This window comes from Heterodontus francisci, chromosome 30 (assembly GCF_036365525.1).
Source record: "Heterodontus francisci isolate sHetFra1 chromosome 30, sHetFra1.hap1, whole genome shotgun sequence".
Classification (NCBI taxonomy): domain Eukaryota; kingdom Metazoa; phylum Chordata; class Chondrichthyes; order Heterodontiformes; family Heterodontidae; genus Heterodontus; species Heterodontus francisci.
This window is the reverse complement of record NC_090400.1, coordinates 50,386,266-50,408,380: the sequence shown is the minus strand read 5'-3', so window position 1 is coordinate 50,408,380 and position 22,115 is coordinate 50,386,266. Positions and strand designations below refer to the sequence as shown.

At 40.9% G+C, this 22,115-nt stretch overlaps 1 protein-coding gene across 1 annotated transcript; it reads right to left on the bottom strand.

Moving 5' to 3' along the window:
• Positions 1–1,230: 1,230 nt before the first annotated feature.
• nos2b (nitric oxide synthase 2b, inducible) lies at positions 1,231–20,144 on the bottom strand. The gene is made up of 26 exons (XM_068010562.1): positions 19,845–20,144; positions 19,146–19,197; positions 18,285–18,398; positions 17,825–17,973; positions 17,204–17,366; positions 17,001–17,092; positions 16,016–16,157; positions 14,656–14,795; positions 14,278–14,452; positions 13,259–13,360; positions 12,199–12,393; positions 11,455–11,537; positions 10,425–10,569; positions 9,690–9,794; positions 9,059–9,111; positions 7,936–8,110; positions 6,740–6,872; positions 6,539–6,617; positions 6,242–6,432; positions 5,691–5,848; positions 4,655–4,865; positions 4,103–4,190; positions 3,864–3,985; positions 3,038–3,186; positions 2,083–2,277; positions 1,231–1,497 (listed from the first exon to the last, which is right to left on the bottom strand). The coding sequence occupies exons 1-26, from the start codon at positions 19,958–19,960 to the stop codon at positions 1,447–1,449; spliced, it is 3,378 nt and encodes a 1,125-aa protein (XP_067866663.1). The 5' UTR covers positions 19,961–20,144; the 3' UTR covers positions 1,231–1,446.
• Between the last annotated feature and the right edge of the window lie 1,971 nt (positions 20,145–22,115).

The window sequence follows — 22,115 nt, the reverse complement described above, 5'->3', positions numbered from 1 at the left end:
AGGATAAATATTGACCAGGACACGGGGGAGAACTCCCCCGATCATCTTCGAAATAATGATGTGGGATCTTTTACATCTAACTGCGAGAGTGCAGGTCTTAAAGTCTCATCTGAAAGATGACACCTTTGACGATGCAGCACTGGGCATGCCAGTTTGGATTATGTGCTCAAATCTCTGGGGTGGAACTTGAACCCACAACTTTCTGACTTCGCTGCAAGAGTGCAACGCACTGAAGCATGCCTGATTCAAACCTAGTTATCTCCATTTTTGATGGTGCTGACTTGTTTCTTTATCTTTTTACCCAAAATCTTAGCAGGAGTCCCTTTCTCATTCCCCACCCACTCTCTCCCGGGAGAAGTACTGTCCCTTAAATCTGATGATATAATGCTTGCAGATGCAGGTGAACATGAGACTGGTTTTAATAAAGTGTTGATAGAAACACAAAGCAAAACAGTTACAATTCATACTTTTTTTTAAAATTCATAATTTATTATATGTTAATTACACAAATAGCAGCCAGCTGCCACTCACAATCCCTAAATCTTAACCAGTTTCAATCTGTCAGTCGGAATGGGATATTGCACTCTTAGCTACAATGTATTTTTATTAAAGTGCATGGTAAATCTGGATTTTGCCAGCTGTTTCTTGCAATGTTCTGGCTGTTGTAAACAGCGATCAGACTAACCTGCCTTCCACTGGCTCAATATCAATTTGTGGGCCTAATAGTACATCCTTAATAAGCGCTGTGCAAAAGTCCTGTTCGGTAATGTTGTGATATTGTTTGATGCAATCACAATAGTTTGCAGCTACAACTACATTTGGAACTATCAAGCACACACTGGAGGCTTCATTCGCTATTTTGAAATGTGACAAGCGAAGACCAGGAAATAATTTATTTCTGGCTAGAAATGTAGATTTGTTTTTTCTCAATGATAAATTATGAGGAGTTTTTTAAACAAACTAAATGCCCTGTTGGTGATTTCTGACATGGCTGCACTCTTGCGCTACATTACTATTGATGCTCAAAATGGGCAACATTATTGATTGACGCTCTCCAATGATGTGCTTCCCTGCACAAACTGGTTTCTGATACAATTAAGTCATAATTAATCTTCTACAAGAATACAGATTTCCAGAACTTATCCCAAAATTAATAACTGCACATTTAAAAGAAAAAAACTATTGCTGCAGACGTCACTGCAATATAAAGAAAAAGTGCTGTGCTTAAACTTTTTGGATTTCCACTTGTGTTTATAAAAGCGAATATGAAATTGAATGCTATAAGTTACAATAAAAATTTGGTCCATTTTAGTCCATATGTTAGCCAGCAGATACATGGTAACAGCAGCACAAGATTCAAGCCTTGTTAATGTATTCCTTCCTTCATTCTTAATATCTGTTGGCATAATTGTCTCTTTGACGCCATTTGATCCTGTAATCAGGAATCTATTTCTGAAATGTTGCCCCAAAGATGTCTTCGTGATATCGCTTCTGGTTCTGTCAAGTAAATGAGAGATTGGAGTTAGCACAAAAAAAAATGACAATATAGGACAATCAAGTATAATATTGTGGAAACATTGTGTGACTAAAAAAAAATTTATTGGGGACGATAATAAGGGCCTCACATCACGTCCTATACTGTAAGAATGCTTTACATCTATCTGAACCTTTAGTTCATCCTTGGAATGGCTCCTGTGCACCCATTTAATCTTGTAATATATACAGTCAATTCCATGAGACATTTTTATTTTCATTTATTTATTCCAGCGCCTATTACTTGGGGTTCTCCAAGCATTCTTGTCAATTGGTGCCCAAGCTCCCTGGACCTTGCAAATTGGGGTGTGGCCTATGGGGTGAGCATGTGGGCCCCTTATCAGGCAAAGACAAACTCTAGCTGTATGCATTTCTCAGCTTCTATGATGGTGATGGGTTTCAGCAACTGTCAGACACAAGACTAACCAAAAAGAAACAGCTTCTTGGGCACTTACTACATGTAGTGGTATAGAATATGTGGTTGGGGAAATGCATTTGTGAATAGTTCCTGAACCTTTTAAGGAGACATATTCCTGGCCCCAGACCTACCTTCAGCTCTGAGAGGAACTCCTCGGCATCCTCGATACTCATGCCACCCTGCTTCGCAATGATGCCTTTCAGGGTTTCGGTGACATCTTGTGCCATCTTGATTTCACCACAGATATAGATGTGCCCATTCCCTTCATGCAACATCTTGAAGACTTCAGTTGCCAGCTGTTCCCGAAGAATATCTTGCACATAAGTCTAGTTGGATGGAAGCAAACGTAGGAATGTAAGGAGACATCAACGTAGTATTGGAGTGCAGTGAAAATAAGACCTTGTATTTACATAGTGCCTTGTTCATCCTCAGAACATAAGTAGCAGGAGTGGGCCATATGGCTTCTCAAGCTTGGACTACCATTCGATAAGATCATGGCCGATCTTCTACCTCAACTCCACTTTCCTGCATATCCCTTGACTTTCTTACAGTCAAAAAATTTATTGATCTTCGTCTTGAATATAATCAACAATTGAGCTTTGGGGCAGAGCATTCCAAAGATATCAGGATGTCCCTAAGTACTTTGCAGCCAGTGAATTACTTTTGACATGCAGACATTGTTGCTTTGTAGGTAAGTGAGGTAGCCAATTCGCACGCAGCAAGATTTCACACATAGCTATGAGATGAATAACCAGTGAATCTGTTATTGGTGGTTCTGGTTGAAGGATAAATGTTGGCCAGGAAACCAGGAGAATTCACCTGCTCTTTTTTTTACAGGGCTGGTATTAAAATATTTTAGCATTAAAAATGACTTCTTCCCTGCCCACAAAGGCACCAATCATTCCTGGGTTCTGGCTTTAGAAGTCCTCCAGTAATTCAGCCAAGCTGGTTAGCTAATTGGGCCCTTGCAGGTCTGTGTGGCTCAGGACCACACCGTATGGTGCCCAGTACCACCGGGGAGCCCGCGACAGTTTAAAAATAAACAAAACATATTTTCGCTACTGACTGGGAAGTGGTTTAACTTACCTTTTGTTTGTCTGGCTCTCTGGAGTAAGCTGTGTAAACGCCCTTCAGGATACCCTTTTCTTTAAGTGCAAGTGTTTCTTCTTTATAAATATGATCCATTTCTGAGTTCCGACAGCCAAACACCAAAGTCATGGGACCAGCTTTGATTCCTAGATATCACAAAAACATTCAAATTGAATGGAAATCCAGCATCACCTCATGCATATTGACAATATAATAACTTTGAGAATGTGTGGGAAGCGGAGGTAGTTTAAACGTCTGATAGACCACTGAGGAGAGCGGGAGTTGGCTACGATTATTTTTACTGTTGGAATGGTGTGAATGGATCAGCCTGAGATGTTAGTGAGGTCTTGAGCATTGATTCCTAAATACTGAAGAAATGGTGTTGGCTGCCTCATAGAATATGGTGAGTAATAGATATATAATGGAACTGTTAGAAGGGTGGAAGCAGAAGTCTGGGAATTGGCACAGCCTTGAACCAGCCTGTCCCAATGCTGGTTGTCCAAAGGAGATATCTACTCTCTCTCATTTCTCCACCGTTTCCCCTTTCATAGCTATCTTCTTCAAATGTTTATGCAATTCTCCCTTTTTTACGATAGGAGTAAGACGCATCATCATCTGTTGATCAGACGTTGCTTAGGATCTGTCCGAGTGAGACAAAAATCAACCACTTTGAACCTTGATCTTTCTACGTTAACATAGTTGGTAACTGTAACTGGGTAGTGGGGCCAGACATCAGCAGTACTCTGTTACATGTCAACAGTTCACTGGTGCAAACCATAATAAGTAGGAATCTCAGGAAGGAACATCAGGAGTTTGAGTGTACCTCGTTTCTCAAAGTCATGCTGTCGCTGTTGCCAGAAGCTTCTAAATGGAGCGATTCCTGTTCCTGGGCCGACCAGTATGCAGGGTTTTGATTGGTTCTTTGGAAGATGGAATCCGGCGGTGCTGTAATCGTGACATGAAATCGATTATTAATTTTGAGCCATTTTTGTGCTAAGGGTGTCTAGAGCAGATTGTGAGCTTGCAAGCCATAATTCGAAGGATGGGATCAGATTGACCTACCTCCGCACGTAACATGGAACCAGTTCACCTGTTTCCATTGTGTCGAACCAGGTACTGCAGACACCATGATGCATGGGACCTTGGCCATCTAAATACAAAGAAAAATATTAGTTCCTGTTTGTGCATCACAGTAATGTGTGTCTATAACCTATTCAAAATAAGTCAGAATGCTGATACAGCATTGAAACTCCTCGAAATCTATGTGTATCTTATGTTATGTCTCTTCATGACCTATGCAAGGGTTTGATCTCACATTTAAATGGGGTGAGGCCTGATTCACATAGAATAAGTAAAAGAGCTGTTTCATCTGCATAGTTCAAGTGCCTGAATGGTGCTGTGCTCCATGAAGAGGAGGAAACCGCTCGATAAATTACTGTTCCACTGAAATAAATTTGTGCCCCTCTAGAGTTCTCCCGGTTAGAAACTTGACTCTAAGGTCTGAACAGCAGATACGTCCTAATGTTAAGATATATGCTAACGTTCCTGCTGGTCCTGTAACCAAGCCCCATTTAAGACAAGCAAGCCAACTGAATGAAAGTTGACTCTCTTTACCTCTTGTCCTGTAATTCACCACTGCGATTGTCAGATGGATTTCTCCCGGGTTCATATCTAAGGATGAACTGATGGAGTAATATCGGGGCTTCAACAGCAGTAGCTGGGTGAGGAGGAACAAGGAAGGACATTGGATGGACTGAAATTCCTCCAGGACTTCCAGGATGGTGGGGTTGTGGAATGATTTCCACTTCTCGTACTCCTGGGAATTCTGCAGAGGGACAAAATAGCAGGATTAAAAATTAAATAGTTTAAAGCATAATCTGATAAACAACATTTACCTGCTCTACTTGAACATAATGAATCTTTAATTGCTGCCTTCACAAAGTTCAGCCTCACTAGAATATATCCTAAAGGCAAAATACATTCCAGGAAATTTCGCAACATTCAGGCTCATTAAGCCCAAAAAGCCAAGTGCTTTCTTACCCATGTGTGATCTATTTACTCACCTGTCCCTGCTTTCTCCCTCATTTATTCTATTTCCAAATACAATTCTACAATTCTAATCATAATCCCGCCATGACAAGATGTGAAACTGAATTCAACAAACCCTGTAATTTGTGGACTGTATCCAGAAGCAATTGGGGTCAATTTTAACCAGATTTGTCAGGCAGGAATCCAATGGGATCAGGTGGAACGCTGGTTTCACAACACCTGTCAAAATGCCTTCCAATGGAGAGTGTGTAAAACCAACATTGTTCCCAATCAATGACGACGAAAGCAGCTGGATTGTCACAGAAACCCCAACTACTTCACTAATGTCCTTCTAAGAAGGGATCCTACCACCCCTACCCAGTCTGACCTACATGTGGCACACATTTGGCCATTTTTCCTTTTGCTGTCTGTGGGATCTTGCTATGCGCACATTTGCTGTCATGTTTCCCAGCATTACAGCAGTGTAAAAGTTCAAAAGTTAACAGCATTGCCTATGAAGCAGAATGTATAAGGAGGTGGAAGATCCACAGCCTGTCTGCCTGCACCCAAGGTTAAACTGACCGCTGTATACAAGGCTGATAACAATGGGGTCCACACTCACCTGGCTCAACTCCAGCAGTCGATTCTTCTCTGATTCCTCTGTTGCCAACTGGGCGAACTTCTTTAGGAGCTGTTGAGCAGGTGGGGTGGTGATGTCCAGAAAATGGGTAAAAGCCTGCGTGAGAGTGCAAGCTGGGATTCTCTCATCCACCTTCCAGTCTGCGGGCAACAAAGAACATTGTGTCAATTAGTTTAAAATACGCAGGACAGAAATAGGTTTGAAATTTCCTCTTTTTCAGGATTGCAGGAGAATTTTGATAACTGAAGGAGCAAAGGAATAGAATTCCAGGTGGCCATATAGATGAGATACTGGAGGGTTACTGGTGCTCAGGTGAGCACCTTTCGGAGTTACAGGGATAGAATTGGAGAATCGAATTATTTGCTTGAAGGGAGTTCAGATTTAACCCAACCTTGTGATCAAAAATGAAGATTACACTGTGTAAGGTCTAGGGCAAGGGTGGATATTTGCACCAGGGGCTTTTAATTATATCTGTTTAATCCACTTGAAGGGAGCTAGCAAGGGAATGAAAACATTTGAATAATTCTACTTACCCCTCACACTATTGCCATTGTTAACCTCCACTTGGATAGACTGATGAAGACTTGGCGTCTCTTTGAGCCTCTTGATCAGGGCATTGACGAGGGTATCTTGATTCTGAGGGAAAACTCCAATGTGCTCTCCGGGCAGATACTGGAGCTCCTTGGAGTCCTTGCAGGACAGCTCAACCAGAATGGTAGAACGACTGTGATCAGAGAGACTCGAATAAGTATGTGATAGTGAAGAGTTTGAAGAGAGTTGTAAATGAAAGGCTAGCTCTTCTTCAAAAACAAAATAATGGACCAGCATACCTGGATTTTGAGCTCTGAAGATTCTTCTTCAATTTGAACTTCATTGGAAGAATTTTCTTTCCTTGCATTTTAGAGAGAGCTGAGAAAATGAGAAAATCAAATATTGTTAATCTATAGAATGGACACTTTTTAATTATAAAAACACAAATGTGGTGTCAGAAGGGTAACCATTACAGCAAAAAGTCTGTAAGTGAACAGTACCTGCACACAGGTCCAGTGGTCTCATCTCTGTCGCAAACCTGTATCTGCTGGGATCCCACACGTCACTTTTGATTGCAGACTTGAATTGACCCAGTTCCACTTTCCCTCGCACACTGAAGACTTTGCAGGCCATCTGTTTAAAAAAATGGAGAAAAGGAAAACATATTTAAAAGCTGTACACTTCTCAATACTTCAGCTGGTAGTCTTCAAGGGAATTTGGATACTGGGCACAAGATGACTACATGGATACAATTGATATCAGAGTTTGTGTAGCTAAGCAGATGATTGATGACCAAAAGCACCATATCACAAAGTGGCAGAATGTAAGTTTGTAGTAAAAGTTATTCCCCATTTTCTGAGATCTGTTCAGGGTTCAGGAGGCCAGATGCTTCCATAGAAAGCTAAGGAGGAAAAAAACGCTAGGTGTAGTAGTGCGGTGGAGAATTTGAATTTAGTTTCCAAAAATCAGTAAATATGACCATGAAACTGTCAGATTCTCTTTAAAAACCCAAATGATTCATTAATGTCTTTTATGGAAGGAAACCTGTTGATTTTACCTAGTCTGACCTATATGTGACTTCAATCCCACACCAACATGGGTGACTTTTAACTGCTTTCTGAAGTGGCCTAGCAAGTCACTCAGTTGTATCAAACTGCTACCAAGAAGGTGGTCCACTACCTACTCAGGACAACTGGGGATGAATAATAAATGCCAAGTCTTGCCTATGATGCTGATGTCCCGAGAATTGGATGTAATAAAAAATCACATTGATAGTCACCCCAGACGATGCTTGAACTCTCCTAAGTTGTTGATGCTAGGCACAGAAATAGACTTGTTGTGCCTTATTCTCAGCTGTTGGTAGCCATGGGAGATTTCAAGGATGGAAAGGTGCAAATAACAAGAGTGAGAGAAGACTTAATGGTAATCAACTCATCTGAGTTTTCAGTGAAAGAGGCTCACGAGCGACTTAAAATGTATTAAAATGGTTTTTCATGATTTTTCTCCTTTCCAAGACCTCTTTAATTGGTTGTCCCCCCCTCCACCCCCTCTACATCACTCACAATGAAGAAGTAGAGAAACTTGGTACTTTCACTTTTTCGTAAGCAATATAACTCCCTCCTCCCAAGTTAGCTGGGGATGTAGAAAGCTTTCTTGGAAATAAATAGTTGCTTTGCCAAACACAACTGCAACCCACCTTGAAGGTAGTTATAGCCCAGTCTACAAAGGATTCCTCCTGGCCGCCAAGTTCATCTCCTTCTCCTGTTTGGGACATCTTAGTCGCCCCAAGCTGATCCAGCTTCTTATCGAGTGCATGAGCGAAAGCACAGAATTGTGGGTACATGCGGGAGCCGAGCCCAAAGATGGAGTAACTGCAAAAAATTTGCATAAGAAGCCAAATTAACTTTTAGTTTGGAAGAACAAGATTCTTTCTTAAATCTAAAGCTGCCCATTTTATAAGTTGCAGCTCTCTTTTACGATCCCTGCAGCATGTCACACATCCTGTCCAAATCACCTATGTTCCCAGGTATTTATATATATAATATATACTTTGCACTGCTCTTAATCTGGCTATGTTAGAGCGACCAAGTGTGTCTAGTCTGCTGATTTTTTCTTTTTCCATCCTGATGGGCTCTAGCAAGCAACCCTGGTAGACAATCCTAACTTGCTACATGAGGAAATCGCAGGCAGATCCCTATATCTCATGATCAGGGGGTAGATCGCGGGTACAGTAATGAGCAATACTGTGAGGCCACCTATCCTGAGCTTCTTTCCATAATGCATTACAACAAATTCTGGCATAATTAGGAACATATGAGCTGTAATTTACTGTGCCGATTTCGAATTGTGGAATATTGCATGTATTTGGGGTTCATATTTCATATTAACTGGCACACTAAGGTCAGAAAGAATTCCAGATTTTCTCTAACTGATGGCATACTCTGTCTTGAAACAGTGAATTTGCATTTATATAATGTCTTTCACAGTCTTAGGGCATCGGTAAATGTTTCACAGCCAAAGGATTCCTTTTCGATGTGCAGTCATAGCTGTTACGTCAGCAAATGCAGCAACCAATTTGCATGCAGCAAGTTCCACAAACAGCAGTGAGATACATGAGCAAATGGTGGTTGAGAGATAAATGTTGGCCAGAACATGAGGGAAACTCTAATGCTGTACTGTACTGAAGGATGAACTTAGACTGTGCTCTATGAGACCTTCAGATTAAACAGCGAGAGTGCCACTAACTCAACCAAACTGATATATGTAGTAAATGGAGCTGTAAAATTGAGTATACAACAGCAAAGGAAACACATGCTTACCTGAATTTATATGGTTTCACTGGCTTCTTGGTAAACAAGGATTTCTTAAACATCTGTAACATAAAATGTCATTGTTTACTAAAAAAAAATTTGATTCTGCACCATTACCTAAGATTCTTTTTTGAAGAAAATTTATAACATTGCTTCAGGAGTTCCTTTGCCACTTTTTGTTTCCAATTTGACATGAAATCCTGTTTCAGAGACTTCTCTTGTTCTATGCTTTTCGGTATTAAAGTATTTACTGATCATTCACTCTCCTCCCCCACTTGAAAGAAGATTACCCCATTCTCAAAATAATTCCTGTTGCACAATTTCTGACCCGTCCATCCAACCTTGAGGGTTCCTTTCCGTTCAATTTTCCTGATGGTGAAGAGTTTTACCTCCTGAATCTAAGGCCCTGATCCCATCTCCTGCCCATGGAATCACCCTGCCTCCAATTTGACTTTGGCGTTGGCAAATGCTGGCATCCCCAAAATAACAGACTTTGAAACTGCGGACTTTGATTATGACGTATGTTATTAATTCAAAGCCCAGATGAGATGAATTAATTTGGCTCAATTTAACTAAATCTGCTCTTTTCATGTTGTGAGTTGCTAAGGGATTGAATTTCTTCCAGTAACAGACAGCATACCTCTCCATTTCCAGGTGAATCTCCATTTCCAAAGGTACTTGTCACCACCAAGACCAGCGACTCCTCATTCAGGTCATTCAGATCATAGTCATCCATGCAGACAATCTGATAGTAAAGAACAGCACAACCAAACAACCATTAGATTATGATGGATGAGTAGAATGGCTTTAAAATAAAGCAGTCTTTAAAGTCCCTTATTACGGAAGGTATCAAAACAATTATAGCATATTTGTGTACACATAAAAGCAATGTGATAGAAGCTAATAGTGCCTCAACAAGGTGTGCACCGGGGAATGGAATATTTTCCTATGTTTTCTGCCCAACAGCAATATTGACCACTTGCAGGTCAGGCCTAGCTCAGACAGGGTTAAAGTTCCCTCAATTCTGCCTCATCAAAGTCTCAGAAGAGCGTTTCCATTTGCCACATCAGGCATTTTTATGGCCCTTGCCAATCACTGGTGAATTATGGGCAGTTTTGTAAAGTAAACCTCAGTTTTAAGATTTCCCAAAGTTATTTTGACCCAATAGCAAGAGACATTAGGAGCTGAGGTGAACTGATATGAGCGGTTGTGTTTCTACAGGAATACTATGCGCTCAAATTGGCTGCCACTATTTGTACATTACAAAAGTGACTATACTTCTAAATACTTCATTAGCTGTCAAACACGTTGGGACGTCCTGATGTCATGAAAGGGGCTATATAAATGCAAGTCTATCTGTCTTCTTTTTATTTACCTTAGCATTGAAGGCACCATTGAACAATGTGCACAGCTTTTTGGCGAAGGTTTCTGATTTTCCTGTTTCTGTGGCGTACAGAATTGTTGCCTTTGTCCTTTTGGCCATGGTCTTCCGCATCAGAACAGAGCTGAAGAACGCTGCCCTAAAAGAAAAGCAACAATATTTCATATTTAACAATCGTTCATGTCTCTAAATGAACTGAAATCATTTAAATTTTTCAGCAAGCTTGTATATTTACTCTGTATTTGAGAGGTCCGTGGAGACAATGTCAAAGTTGAAAAGAATAGAAGGCAAAAACAAACCAAGAAGCAGTATTGCACTGGGTTTTAGAGAGAGAGAGAGAGGGGGACAGAGAGAGAGGGGGTGGGGGGGGAGAGGGGACAGAAAGAGAGAGGTGGAGACAGAGAGAAAGAGAGAAGGGGGGACAGAGAGAGAGAGAGAGAGAGGGAGAGAGGGGGCACAGAGAAGAGAGAGGGGCACAGAGACAGAGAGAGAGTGAGGGGGGTGCACAGAGAGAGAAAGTGAGGGGGGAGGGGACAGAGAGGGAGGGAGGGAGGGGGGTCCAAGAGAAAGAGTGGTGAACCAGTGGAATTCTCTACCGCAGAAGGCAGTGGAGGCCAAATCATTAAATATATTCAAGAAGGAGATAGATATATTTCTTAATGCCAAAGGGATCAAGGAATAAGGGGAAAAAGTGAGAACAAGGTACTGAATTAGACGATCAGCCACAACCTTTTTTGAATGGTGGAGCAGGCCCGAAGGGCCGAATGGCCAACTCCTGCTCCTATTTTCTATATTTCTATGTTTATGTTTTATAAGTCCGTAGACTGTAGGAGGAAGGAAAGACTAAAGGAGAGAAGAAAGACTGAAGAGCACAAAGAGGCAAGTTTTGAGGTCCTAGGAATGAATAAGTTAGAGTAAGATATGGTGCAGTGAGTTTTTATTGAATCTGGGCAAAGGCATACAAAGAAAAATTGGGGGAAAAGTTTCATTTTAAGAAGAATGAACTTTTTTTCGATGCACTTACTTCGCTAAATGTTTGAATTTGATCTCATTCTTCTTCGGTCTCATGCTTTCATCGTGCCAGACATGTGTTTTCCAAGCGTCAGTCTGTGATTACAGAACATTGATAGGAGATTAGATTAAGGTATACTGACTCAATGCTGAACATCAGTATCTTTCAGTTTCAGAACAGCTTACAGATAGCGGGCACTGATTGTATGATACCTTTCATAAGGACATGAAAAATAGGAGCAGGTGTAGGCCATACAGCCCCTCGAGCCTGATCCTCCATTCAATACAATCATAGCTGATCTTCTACCTCAACTCTACTTTCCCATTCTATCCCACTTGCCCTTAATTCCCTTAGTGTCCAAAAATATGACAATCATAGTCTTGAATACACACAATGACTGAGCATCCATAGCCCTCTGGGGTAGAGATGGGATTCATTCTTAGGGGGGTCTGTGCCATACCTTGGATTAATGCAAAACAGGTGCTCGGTCCCCTGATCCATTTTACACATCCATTTTGAGACAGAAATCGCTGAATGGTGATTGAGAGTGGAAATCTTGGCTTCTTACTTCCCTCCTTACCCTGAAGGTACTGGGTCCAACTATAGCACCCCACTGGTACCACAACTGAGATCAACTAATTCAGGCCAGGAACTTGGGAACTTTATGATCTGCTTGGCTCTATTTTACTAAGCCATTTATCAACACTTACCAACTGGGGCCTTGACATTTGTATTTTATTATATGGAGTCAGTTACCTGATAATAAAAGAAGGGGCTGAGGATGTAATTCAGTATCTCCTGATGGAACACTCGTGTGATGCTTCCAGAGATTGGTGGGACAAGCCACACCCAGTCCCCAGGGCAGCCTCCTCTCAGCCGAAACTCATTCTCCATGTGCTTCATGAAGGACTCTGCAGCAGTGTGATGGTCCATAAGCGTTACGTTCTTTTTCTGCAACAAGAAAATGACATCATGTAATCAAAGTTCAAGGCTATGGGAACATTTAATGAATGAAGGGAAAATCTGACGCCACGTAGACGAGTCTACAGATAGTGTCGATGTAATGATCCTAAACTGCGGGAACTATCTTTAAGACAACATGGCTTACTTTGTACACTAATTCCCAGAACAATGAAGAGTTACCATGTGTATTGGTCAACAGTGCTTTGGGCAATTGAACTTTACAACATCTACTTCCACGAGGTAAAACATCACCTCTGAGGACAAAGAGGGCTTTATATGTCAAGTGACCTGGGCTGGGGGAATCACCGGTGAGGGGGAGGGTGGGAATTCAGCAGCTTTCCTTCAAAGAGTTTAGACTTGTGGAGGGGATCATGAACTTCTTCTGCACTCACAGTGTCTATGCTATTAAGTGACATCATGTGATTGGTTCTTCCCATTTTAATGGGCTCTTCTAGAAGCTTCTATCAGAAGAGGGAACAGGGAATACCAGTTTTGAATTCAAAAGTTTTCTGAATCCAGACCTCCAATCAGCAAAAAATAGTGGAATAGTGAAATGATCTGAATTCTACTTTTCAGTCAGTTTTGCTTCTAGCTCAGCTTAAATGAAAGAGAAATCCCATTAAAAGCTCATTACTGTTTAAGTGTTTATGATCTTCTTCAAACTAAAAGCTTGCTCCTAAGTGATGAAAATCCTCCTAAACTTCTAATAGGCTATTAAATCATTTATCTAATGGGAGGGTTGTCTGGACAGTCTTCTGAATGTAATAGGTTTGCTTCTATCCAAAATGACTACATGATGCTTTTTTTTAAAAAGAAAAGGTCTTGAAATTCAACAACAAATTCTTCCCCTCACCTGGAAACTGTGGAGCACTGCAATGTTGATTTCCACCACTGCTTGGTCTTTCCATAGAGATGCCAGATTTTTTGTCTCTAATCCCATTTTCTTTCCCACTTCCTGCATTGCAAAAAACGAACAAGAAATTAATTTCAACCAAACTTAAAAATTGGACAAAAGCTCTTGAAGTACTTCAGCTTTCTACATTGATCACTTAACCAATGAGAAAAAAAATCACATTTATTAATTTATTTTAAAAGCTTTTGTTAACTGTTTGTTCCTAACTTTGCTTGCAATCTGTTAATTATCATGTGATATGTGAATACCATTAACCTTTGAACATTTTCTCTGTTCGAATCACCTTGTCTGTCTCTATTTTACCGATACAACTATTGTTATTAACTGTTGAACTTTCTTCTCATTCCTTATGAGCTCCAAATTTGCCTTCTCTCTGCATATTTACTCTGTTGAAATCAAGACCCACTCATTGTCTCCTACATCAATTCACTCTTTCCTTGTGGCTCAAAATGATCCACCTCTTCCTCTCCCTCGGTCTTTCTTTCTTCCTGCAATCTAGAAGTTTTTAAAACCTGGGTCAGACTTCACCTGACCTTAATGAATCTCATCTTCTCTTTTACTCTTTTTAACTTTGCTGGAATCCCTTACTAAGGGCCTTGACCCAGAGCTTTCCCAATTCGTAGTGTGACTCAATCCCTTAATTAAAAAATGTAGGAAAAATCTCTCTGTGCAGCTGGTGCCTGTGACACTCTGCGTTGGTGTCCTGTTGATTGTTAGGGTCTAGATTTACAATCTGTAGTGTTTGCATGATCTTGATTTTAGAGAGACCACTGTGGGGCATAGGGGAAAGCACTCAACAATGATAAGTTGCTTCCTGACTGTTCTGCTCCCAGGTCCCTTTATTGTACACAACCATTAATGCAGCTTACAAAAGACCTAACCAGATAACTGTACCCCTTTGGATTGACTATCAGAAAATGTTCTTATGTAGCTAATGTATCAATGAAAATTGTCTGTACCTCTAGTACATTGTATCGTTGAACATCACAGAAGTCTCGAACACCAATCTCAGAGCTCATGTACCAGCCATTGAAAGGGCATCCAGGAAACTCCAGGCCTCCAACTTCCAGTAGCATGTTGGCAACAGCAGGCAGAGAATACCATCTGAGACCCAATTCTTTAAACCACTCAAACCTGCAAGTCCAAGCAGAAGTATTAGTTATGTGAATCATTGCATTGCAGCATATAAAACAAACAAGTTTTGCATCAGTGTGTTTAGTAGTCTTTTGTCTACTGTTGTGCAGGTAGATGGACATTTAATAGGAAGGTTGGGATTTTGCATTTGGGACCATGTTACACATAAGTGATTGAGAGTTTGAAGGTTATAATGAACTTACTTTGGATGCTCAATTTCTACTTCAAGAATCAGCTCTGGTGGAATTTCAAACATTTCTGGATCCTGGCCATTGGCCTGAATGATTAATGGAAGCACATCATAGCGCCCGAAGCGGGGTTTCCAGCCAAGGTCAATGCACACCTGAAAAAAAGGCAGATACAACTCATTTTAATGCAATGCAATATCTTACAGCAATCTGGCAAAGAACACCAGGATGGAACCACATAACATTGACATTATACATCAGGTCTACTGGAGATCATGCTTTCTTTGAGACACTTAACCAAAATGGGTAGTAGAGACTGAGAGCGACAATATATCGCTTGGGTATCAAGGAATAAAGAACAAAGATGGGTAAATGGAGTTGATTTACTGATTAGCCATGCACTAAACAAATGGTGGTGGAACAGGGTTGAGGGGTTGAATGGCCTAATCCTGTTCCTAAATAATTGATCTGAGAACAAAGTGACAACAACAAGAAGTAGACACAGTTTAGCATTTCTTAATCATGTGGTCTTCATTGCATTACTAGAAAAGTGGGGATTTTACAGAATTCTGCAAGGGAATTCTATTAATGAGATTATTTAGGAAACTAACATAGAATCATGTGCCACAGGAGGAGGCCATTGGTCTGTTGTGCCAGTGCCAGCTCTTTGAAAGAACCATTTAATTAGTCCCACACCCCTGCTCTTTCCCCTTTCCTGCAATGTTTTCCCCTTCAAGTATTTATCCAATTCCATTCTTTCAAGTAGCTGCCCAAGGGATCTGGAGAGCAAATTACCTTTGAAATAGGTACAGACAATAACAATATTTGAATTTTAGGAATAGTAAAAGACCAAAAGAAGCCTGCCTTTTTTTTTTGCCAGATCTCAACCTCCCGTCCTTTACACACCACCTCCTGCAGTCAGGTCTCTCACTGGAAAAGCATCTTCATGCCCCCCTGTTGTCTATTCAATTCAAAGGGCTCTCCTGGAAACTTATTCCACAGCTCAAATGTTCCCTTATCTAAAAAGCTCAGCCTTACTTCTTTTCTTATTTCTAACATTCTCATTTTAACTCCTGTTTCCCCTGCACGCACCACCCCCCCCCCCTCCACCCCCCCCCACCCCCCCCCGCCAATCCTGTTTTGGAATCATTTGCTAAAGTTGACACCCCACTACTTACAAATTAAATCAGTTCTTGTTGCAGATATGAATTAAAAGGAACAGATTTCTAAGGGTTGAAGATGACTTTAAGTTCCCTTGAGGGGCAACAGACTTTAAGAGGTGTGGCCTTTTCTCTTAGTGGTTTAGCACTTATCTGCAGTGATATAAAGATAACTTAATCCATTGGACGTAATGCTAGCAACTGCAGTGGCTTACCTGTGTAAATGTGACTGCAACTGGATCTCCAATGGTGGAGCCATCAGGCAACTGATACCCTGCATATCGGACCAACTGGCTGTTCCAGATTCTGAAGTCATGTTGTCCATCAGTTCTTTGAGGGAAGACAGTGATGGTAGATCTGCAGAGCAAATTATCCAGTGAGTAAGTTACAGAAAAAAAATAAACTTTTTTCTACAACAGTGACTACATTCCAACAGTCCTTCATTGCCTGTAAAGCACTTTGGAATGTCTTATGGTTGTGAAAGGCACTATATAAATGTAAGTGCTTTTTCTTTCTTGTGATTAATGCTGTTAACACAGCATCCTGTAATATCTATTCCAATTGTTTTTTTGACGCAATGCAAAATCTTACAATGGTCAATCATGTTTTTAAAACAGTTTGAATAAAGCCTTCAGTTAAAGGGGCAGTGTATTGAATATAAAAATTTGGCAAACTGTTTTTGGTTGGTGGGCAGAGGAAAAGCCAAACTGTATTTTCCTGAAGGCATATAGATGTGACTTGTTTACAATACATATTGGTGGACTGAAAAAAACAGATTGATGAAGGCAGCCTCTCCCTGTGTCTCCCTCTCTCTCTTCCACACGAAAATATACAATAATAAAGTTCTTGCTTTGTAAATATAATGAGGTATTCAATTTCAATTTACCCTTTTGCTAAATTATTATATTAACTTTTCATTCTCCCCATTCTATGGTACAAAGAAATATGTCAAAACGTTGGCACATATTGGTGCTGAACACTTAATGTCATTCCCTTACCACAGGCATTAATTAATCTATTTATAAGTATTGTCTCCATTAAGAGAGCAGGCACAAGAATTGCATGTAAATGTGTTAAAAGTTCTGGCCTTCAAATGATGCTATACAAATATTAATGTGTACGTTTATTCACTAATATTCACATGGTGTCATTTCAAGGCCAACATTACATGGTCTATGAAATCTTAGTGGATCTGCATACCTTAAATTGCCATCGTTGGTTGCGTACTTAATGTGTGTGCACATGTGTTCGAACATTTCCTTTGCGGTGGTGCATTTCCGAGCGTCAAATACCTACAGAGACACAAACGTGGATAGGGAGAAATGAGTGGGCTTCATTTGCCATTCCGAAGGGTAAAGGAAAACAAAGTTGAAAGTGGCAGTGAGAAGGGGAAGGGTGCCTACCTGAAGGTTGGACCACTGAATGCGGCCAATGCACCGAGGGGCGTTGCGCCAGGCTTGCTTGGCTGCGAATACCAGCTCGTCATAAGTCAGATCATACGTGCCCGTGCCTGTGATGCTTTTGGTAACCTGCTCAATTCGGGCCAGATGCTCTTCAGTCCGAGGGCTGGGGTTGGGAAGAGGAAGTTCAATATGATTAACCCAGAGGCTTGACTCCACCCGGGCTCCCATAGTAGCTGGCCATTTCTTCAGTGCAACTGAACTTGACCCTATTAACAGTCCGCAGCGAATTTCTGTAACATCTTACATCGTCATGCCCTTCCTGACAACCTTTCTCATTTAAAATCGCCATGTATATAATGAAAGCTGCCTATGTAAATTTGTCATATTGTCATTATACCCATCCTCCAGTGGAGGCTGGACAACTGATTCTCCCTAACCCATGAGAACTTGCTTGACTGCCATGTCACTCGTTGCCATATCGTCAACTAAGTCAATGCAAGAATTTCTACCACTCCAACTGGTAAAAATATCAACCAACAGTCATAGCAGAAAATAGGAGGAGAAATTACTGGCATCTAGAAGACTGTTAACTCCATATATTAAGAACAAGGTTTCCCTTACCTTTTGAAGGATTGATAATATTGATTGATGAATTCTATAGCCTGAGTCAACACTTCCTCCGGTGGGATAGGCTTATCTCGAGTTTCTCTGGTCATTGCTTTCGGGGTCATGAGAGCGCCCCGGCAGGTTGCAGACTGACAGGGCATGTTCTAAATCAGATAGTGAAGAATAGACGGAGCTTAGTATCAATGTATCGTTTCAATGAGACTTTATTTCTCTACATTCCTCTTTTTCAAACAGAGATTGAGGTATATTATCATTTTCAGGTGGAATGGACCTGTCATATATTTTAAAACAGCGCCCGAGTGGGGAAGATCAATATTTATCTCCCACTGTCAAAACCTTTTCAGAGCAAATGTAGGATTTGGTTTTTTTTTAAAAAACGAATCACAGTTAACTCTCCCGGCTGTGTTTGCGATGCCTAACACCCGCTCGCCGAAGCAGGTTTGAATAATCTTACCTTGACTGCTTTTTGATGCAGCGTGTCCTGTAGAATGGCCCCGTTTTCTACATTGATCAACTTGACAAACTTCGGAGCGTAAGGACAACGCATGGGCTCCTTCGCCGGAAGCGGCTAGTAGCAAATAATAGAGAAAAACATTTAGTTTGCAGAAATGATTAGTTCCCGGCCATTAATCCGATTTTTAAAATTAAAACACACGGTGTTCGTTACTGAAATAATTTGAAACTGTAATATTTCTCCTTTCTGCATAAAAGAAAGCAACTAATCTAAATATACATGTCTATAACATGGGCAAAATTTCAAAATGCACGCCCTTGCTGGCAACTTTTCATTAGAGGATTCCCGTATTCACATTTGTAACGAAAATAGGTTGTTTCAAAAAGCAGGCACCGAATTTCAATTTTGCTCTCGGTCCAACTAACTCGCCCATCCTGTTTCCCTCGAAAATTATCCTCAACCTTGAATTCTGGATTGTAAGACTGCGGCATGTGTACCAGTTGTGTATATGTATATTGTACTAAATCCTGCCTCTCTCAGTAACTTATGATGTAATAGCATCACTGGTAAGAATTTCTCCTTGTCAATAAACTGTAAGATTATTGGAGATATACATCTTTAAATATAGTCTATTTTCAAACTTCCCTTTATCCAAAAATTGCTCATTTCAAATGGTCTGATATTTCAATGTTTTGGAAGAATTTTGCTCTGTTATTGATGTATAATTCTAGTTACCCGATTTAAAAACATTTCAGTACAAATTAAGTCCATTTGAAATTAGCCAGAGCTGGGAGCTATGCAGCAACGGATTTTTCTGTTTAATGTTGCAATGCACCAGACTGGGACCGAGTTTTCACTCACCTCAGGGCTAGTATTATTGCTCTTAAAATTCGGAATGTGTCCATTGATGAGGCTGGAGAGAGAATCAGATCGACATTCATTATAACAGCTAAAGGTTTATTCCTAAATCTGGGCACACTTTTCCAACTGTAATCATGAGAACAAATTATTTTAAATCTCATCAAACCTTGAGAAACAGCAATATAAAAACACCCAATCGTTATGGTGGCGCCTGCTCAGCTTAATTTGAGGAGGCAAAATAAAAACGGACAAGGGATTGGTTTAAAGAGAATAATTCGTTAAATATCCGTTGTTATCGACAATTTTGCATTTCGTTCATTAGGCATCTTTTTCTAATGTCGTTGAAGCCGCCAATTATTAAATAATTTTTAAAAATACTGAAATGATCAAATTTGCGGGGTTATCAGGAAAAGACGGGGGAGTGGGACTAAATGAGTTGCTCTGGCGGAGAGCCCAGCGCGGATATGAGGGGCCGAATGGCCGCCTGTTGTGCTGTAATCATTCTATGATAATATGATTCTAAGCAGAAAGATTTAACGCTTCCAATTCAATGTTAAAATGAATTCCTCCTTCCCTCCAAACACTTGTTTCAGAAACTTGTCAGTTTCAGGGTCCTGCTGGCTTTATGTGACCCACTTGCACTTTTCTAGTCGAATTAAGTCCTCTAAATGTTTCGTTCCCTTAAGTTGATCCTCTTACCCTTTTCCTTTGCCGATGTCCTTTTCATTGTTGTTAAGATCCGCCGCTGGGCTCACACCAGTTTCATACCTGCCCCTGTACTTCGGTCTCTGTAGAAAGCTCCAAGGACACAACATCTTTGCTTTCTCTTTCTTGAGTGTTTATTTTCCTGATCGAGACTGTCACACTGCACTGTTCTTCACTCGAGCAGACTTCTTAACAATCAAGAAACGAAATTTGCAGAAATAAAACTGCACTGTTCTCACTCGGTAAAGTTTAAAACTTTTCTTTTGAAATTCTCCAAGTCGTTGTGACTATGTCCCTGTCACACTGCACTGTTCTTCACTCGAGCCGTCTTATTTATATACAAATAGACGTCCAAACGTTTACACCTATTATGCAAAAACACCGCAGGGTCAAGTCCTGCAATGCAGGAAAGCCCCATATTATTGCCAAGCTTCCTTGCTGGATCTTTGACGAAAACATCAAACCACAGAGATTGCAACACTCCTGCTGCAATAGCAGCGTCACGGAAAGATTCCCATTTCAGTCGTCTGAGCTCACACTTTCTCTAGCGTACTGAGGTGCCGTCTTGCAGGTGAGATGTTAAACCCGGACCCCGGTGACGGTAATATCTCAGTGAGACTGTTTTGACGAAGAGCAGGGGAGTTCTCCCAGATTCCTGGCCAACATTCAACACCCCACCCAATCAATGCCACCAAAAGCAGTTAACCAACCAGTCATGGCATTGCTGTTTCTGGGATCTTGCTGTGCACCCAAATGACTGCCTACTCGTTGTCAATGAAATGGCATTGAGAGATGAGATAAAATGCGACATAGAGTTAATTCTTCCTCTCCTTACCTAAATGAGTGTGTGTGCCTTGACCAGTACCCAACAGTAACTGTGAACTGGCCATTTAAAGGACTGTTCAAAGTGAAGTAGGGGGTGAACCCCTTTCATCCTCTCCCTGGGGAAGCACCTCACCCGAACTCTGCCCTTTACCTGACAGCCAGGCCAAGATCAGGCACTCGTCATGTGGGTAATAATCGGTTGTGTGTCTACTTTTTAGAAAGCAGCCTATTCCACACAAGACCTTGTGTCACTTGCTGCTGTTAATAATGTCAGAGAATTCATTGAAAATCGTTGCACTTTTTGACTTGAATGCACCACTTTCAAATGTTTTGCGGTGATGTCATAAATAAATTAAACATCATATTAATAAGTTTGACATTCATTGGCCAATGCTTTGAGCAGAAATATTTTCTCCCCCTTCTCCCTTGGCCTCCCCCTTCTTTTCTGAAGACAGTAGTTATACTAAACTTCTGTTCCACAAGTGATCAGCATCCTCTCGTGCCTTACTCAGGGTTGTTCTTTAAGTGGGCTGTGGACAGTGAATAGAGAGCCTGCCCACACCCGCTATCTACACACATGCTTCTCCAGGTGGAAGAGCTCATCAGCAACTGAGGATGATTTCATTGCACCACAGCCGTCCCCTCCCCACCCCCCTTTACCAATCTGAGGTCAGTCACAGTAATCCTCCATTCCTCGTTGGAGATCAGATTCTTCAGTGATCCAGAGCTGGTCTTAAAGTGCAATGTCATGTTTAATCCAAGGGAAAGGGAGCACAATCACTGGAGAAAACTGCAGTAAATCTTCAACAGAGAGCCCAATTTTGACACATTATAATTAAAGCATGAGAATCACCTACTTCTGCATATATAGAATATCGAAAACTGTGAAGGGATTTACAAAGCTGCTGTATATGTTGGGTGAGGCTATGGGGAGGAAGGCCAGCTGGCATCACAACCCATATGTACATATTAATTGAATGATGCAGTGATTCCAGAGATATATGCCCACAGAGAACCCTTTCTGGCCTCTATAAATATTAACTTGCTAGTGTTGCCCATGTCCCAAGAAACAATTCGAAAAACAAAAATTATAGAGTTAATTGGAGATCCATTGGAAGGAACCGGAAAAAAAGTTGCCTTGTTTTGTGTTTAAGATGATGGAATGAGCCGATAGGGTAGACAGAGTGAAACTCTGACAGAGTGAACACGGCTGGTTTTATAACAACAATGCACCTTTTATTAGGCAATGCTTTCCCCTTGTATTAGGTTTATTAAATCCAATTTCAAACTTACCAGGAAGGGATTTGAACTCCTGATCTCTATACATATGCAATATTTATACCTATGCTAGTCTGGTACCATAACCACTAGTTTACTATATCCACACTGTATAATTCTTAACAAATAACAGTACTTTGGAAGAGTTTAATTAAAAGTCAT

Coding starts and splice junctions, on each gene's coding strand:
- nos2b (XM_068010562.1), bottom strand. CDS start 19,960: ATGTTGTGTCCTTGGAGCTTTCTACAGAGACCGAAGTACAGGGGCAGG. Junction 19,198..19,844: donor GACATCGGCAAAGGAAAAGG/GTAAGAGGATCA, acceptor TTCTCTCTCCAG/CCTCATCAATGGACACATTC. Junction 3,986..4,102: donor GTTCCATGTTACGTGCGGAG/GTAGGTCAATCT, acceptor TCACGATTACAG/CACCGCCGGATTCCATCTTC.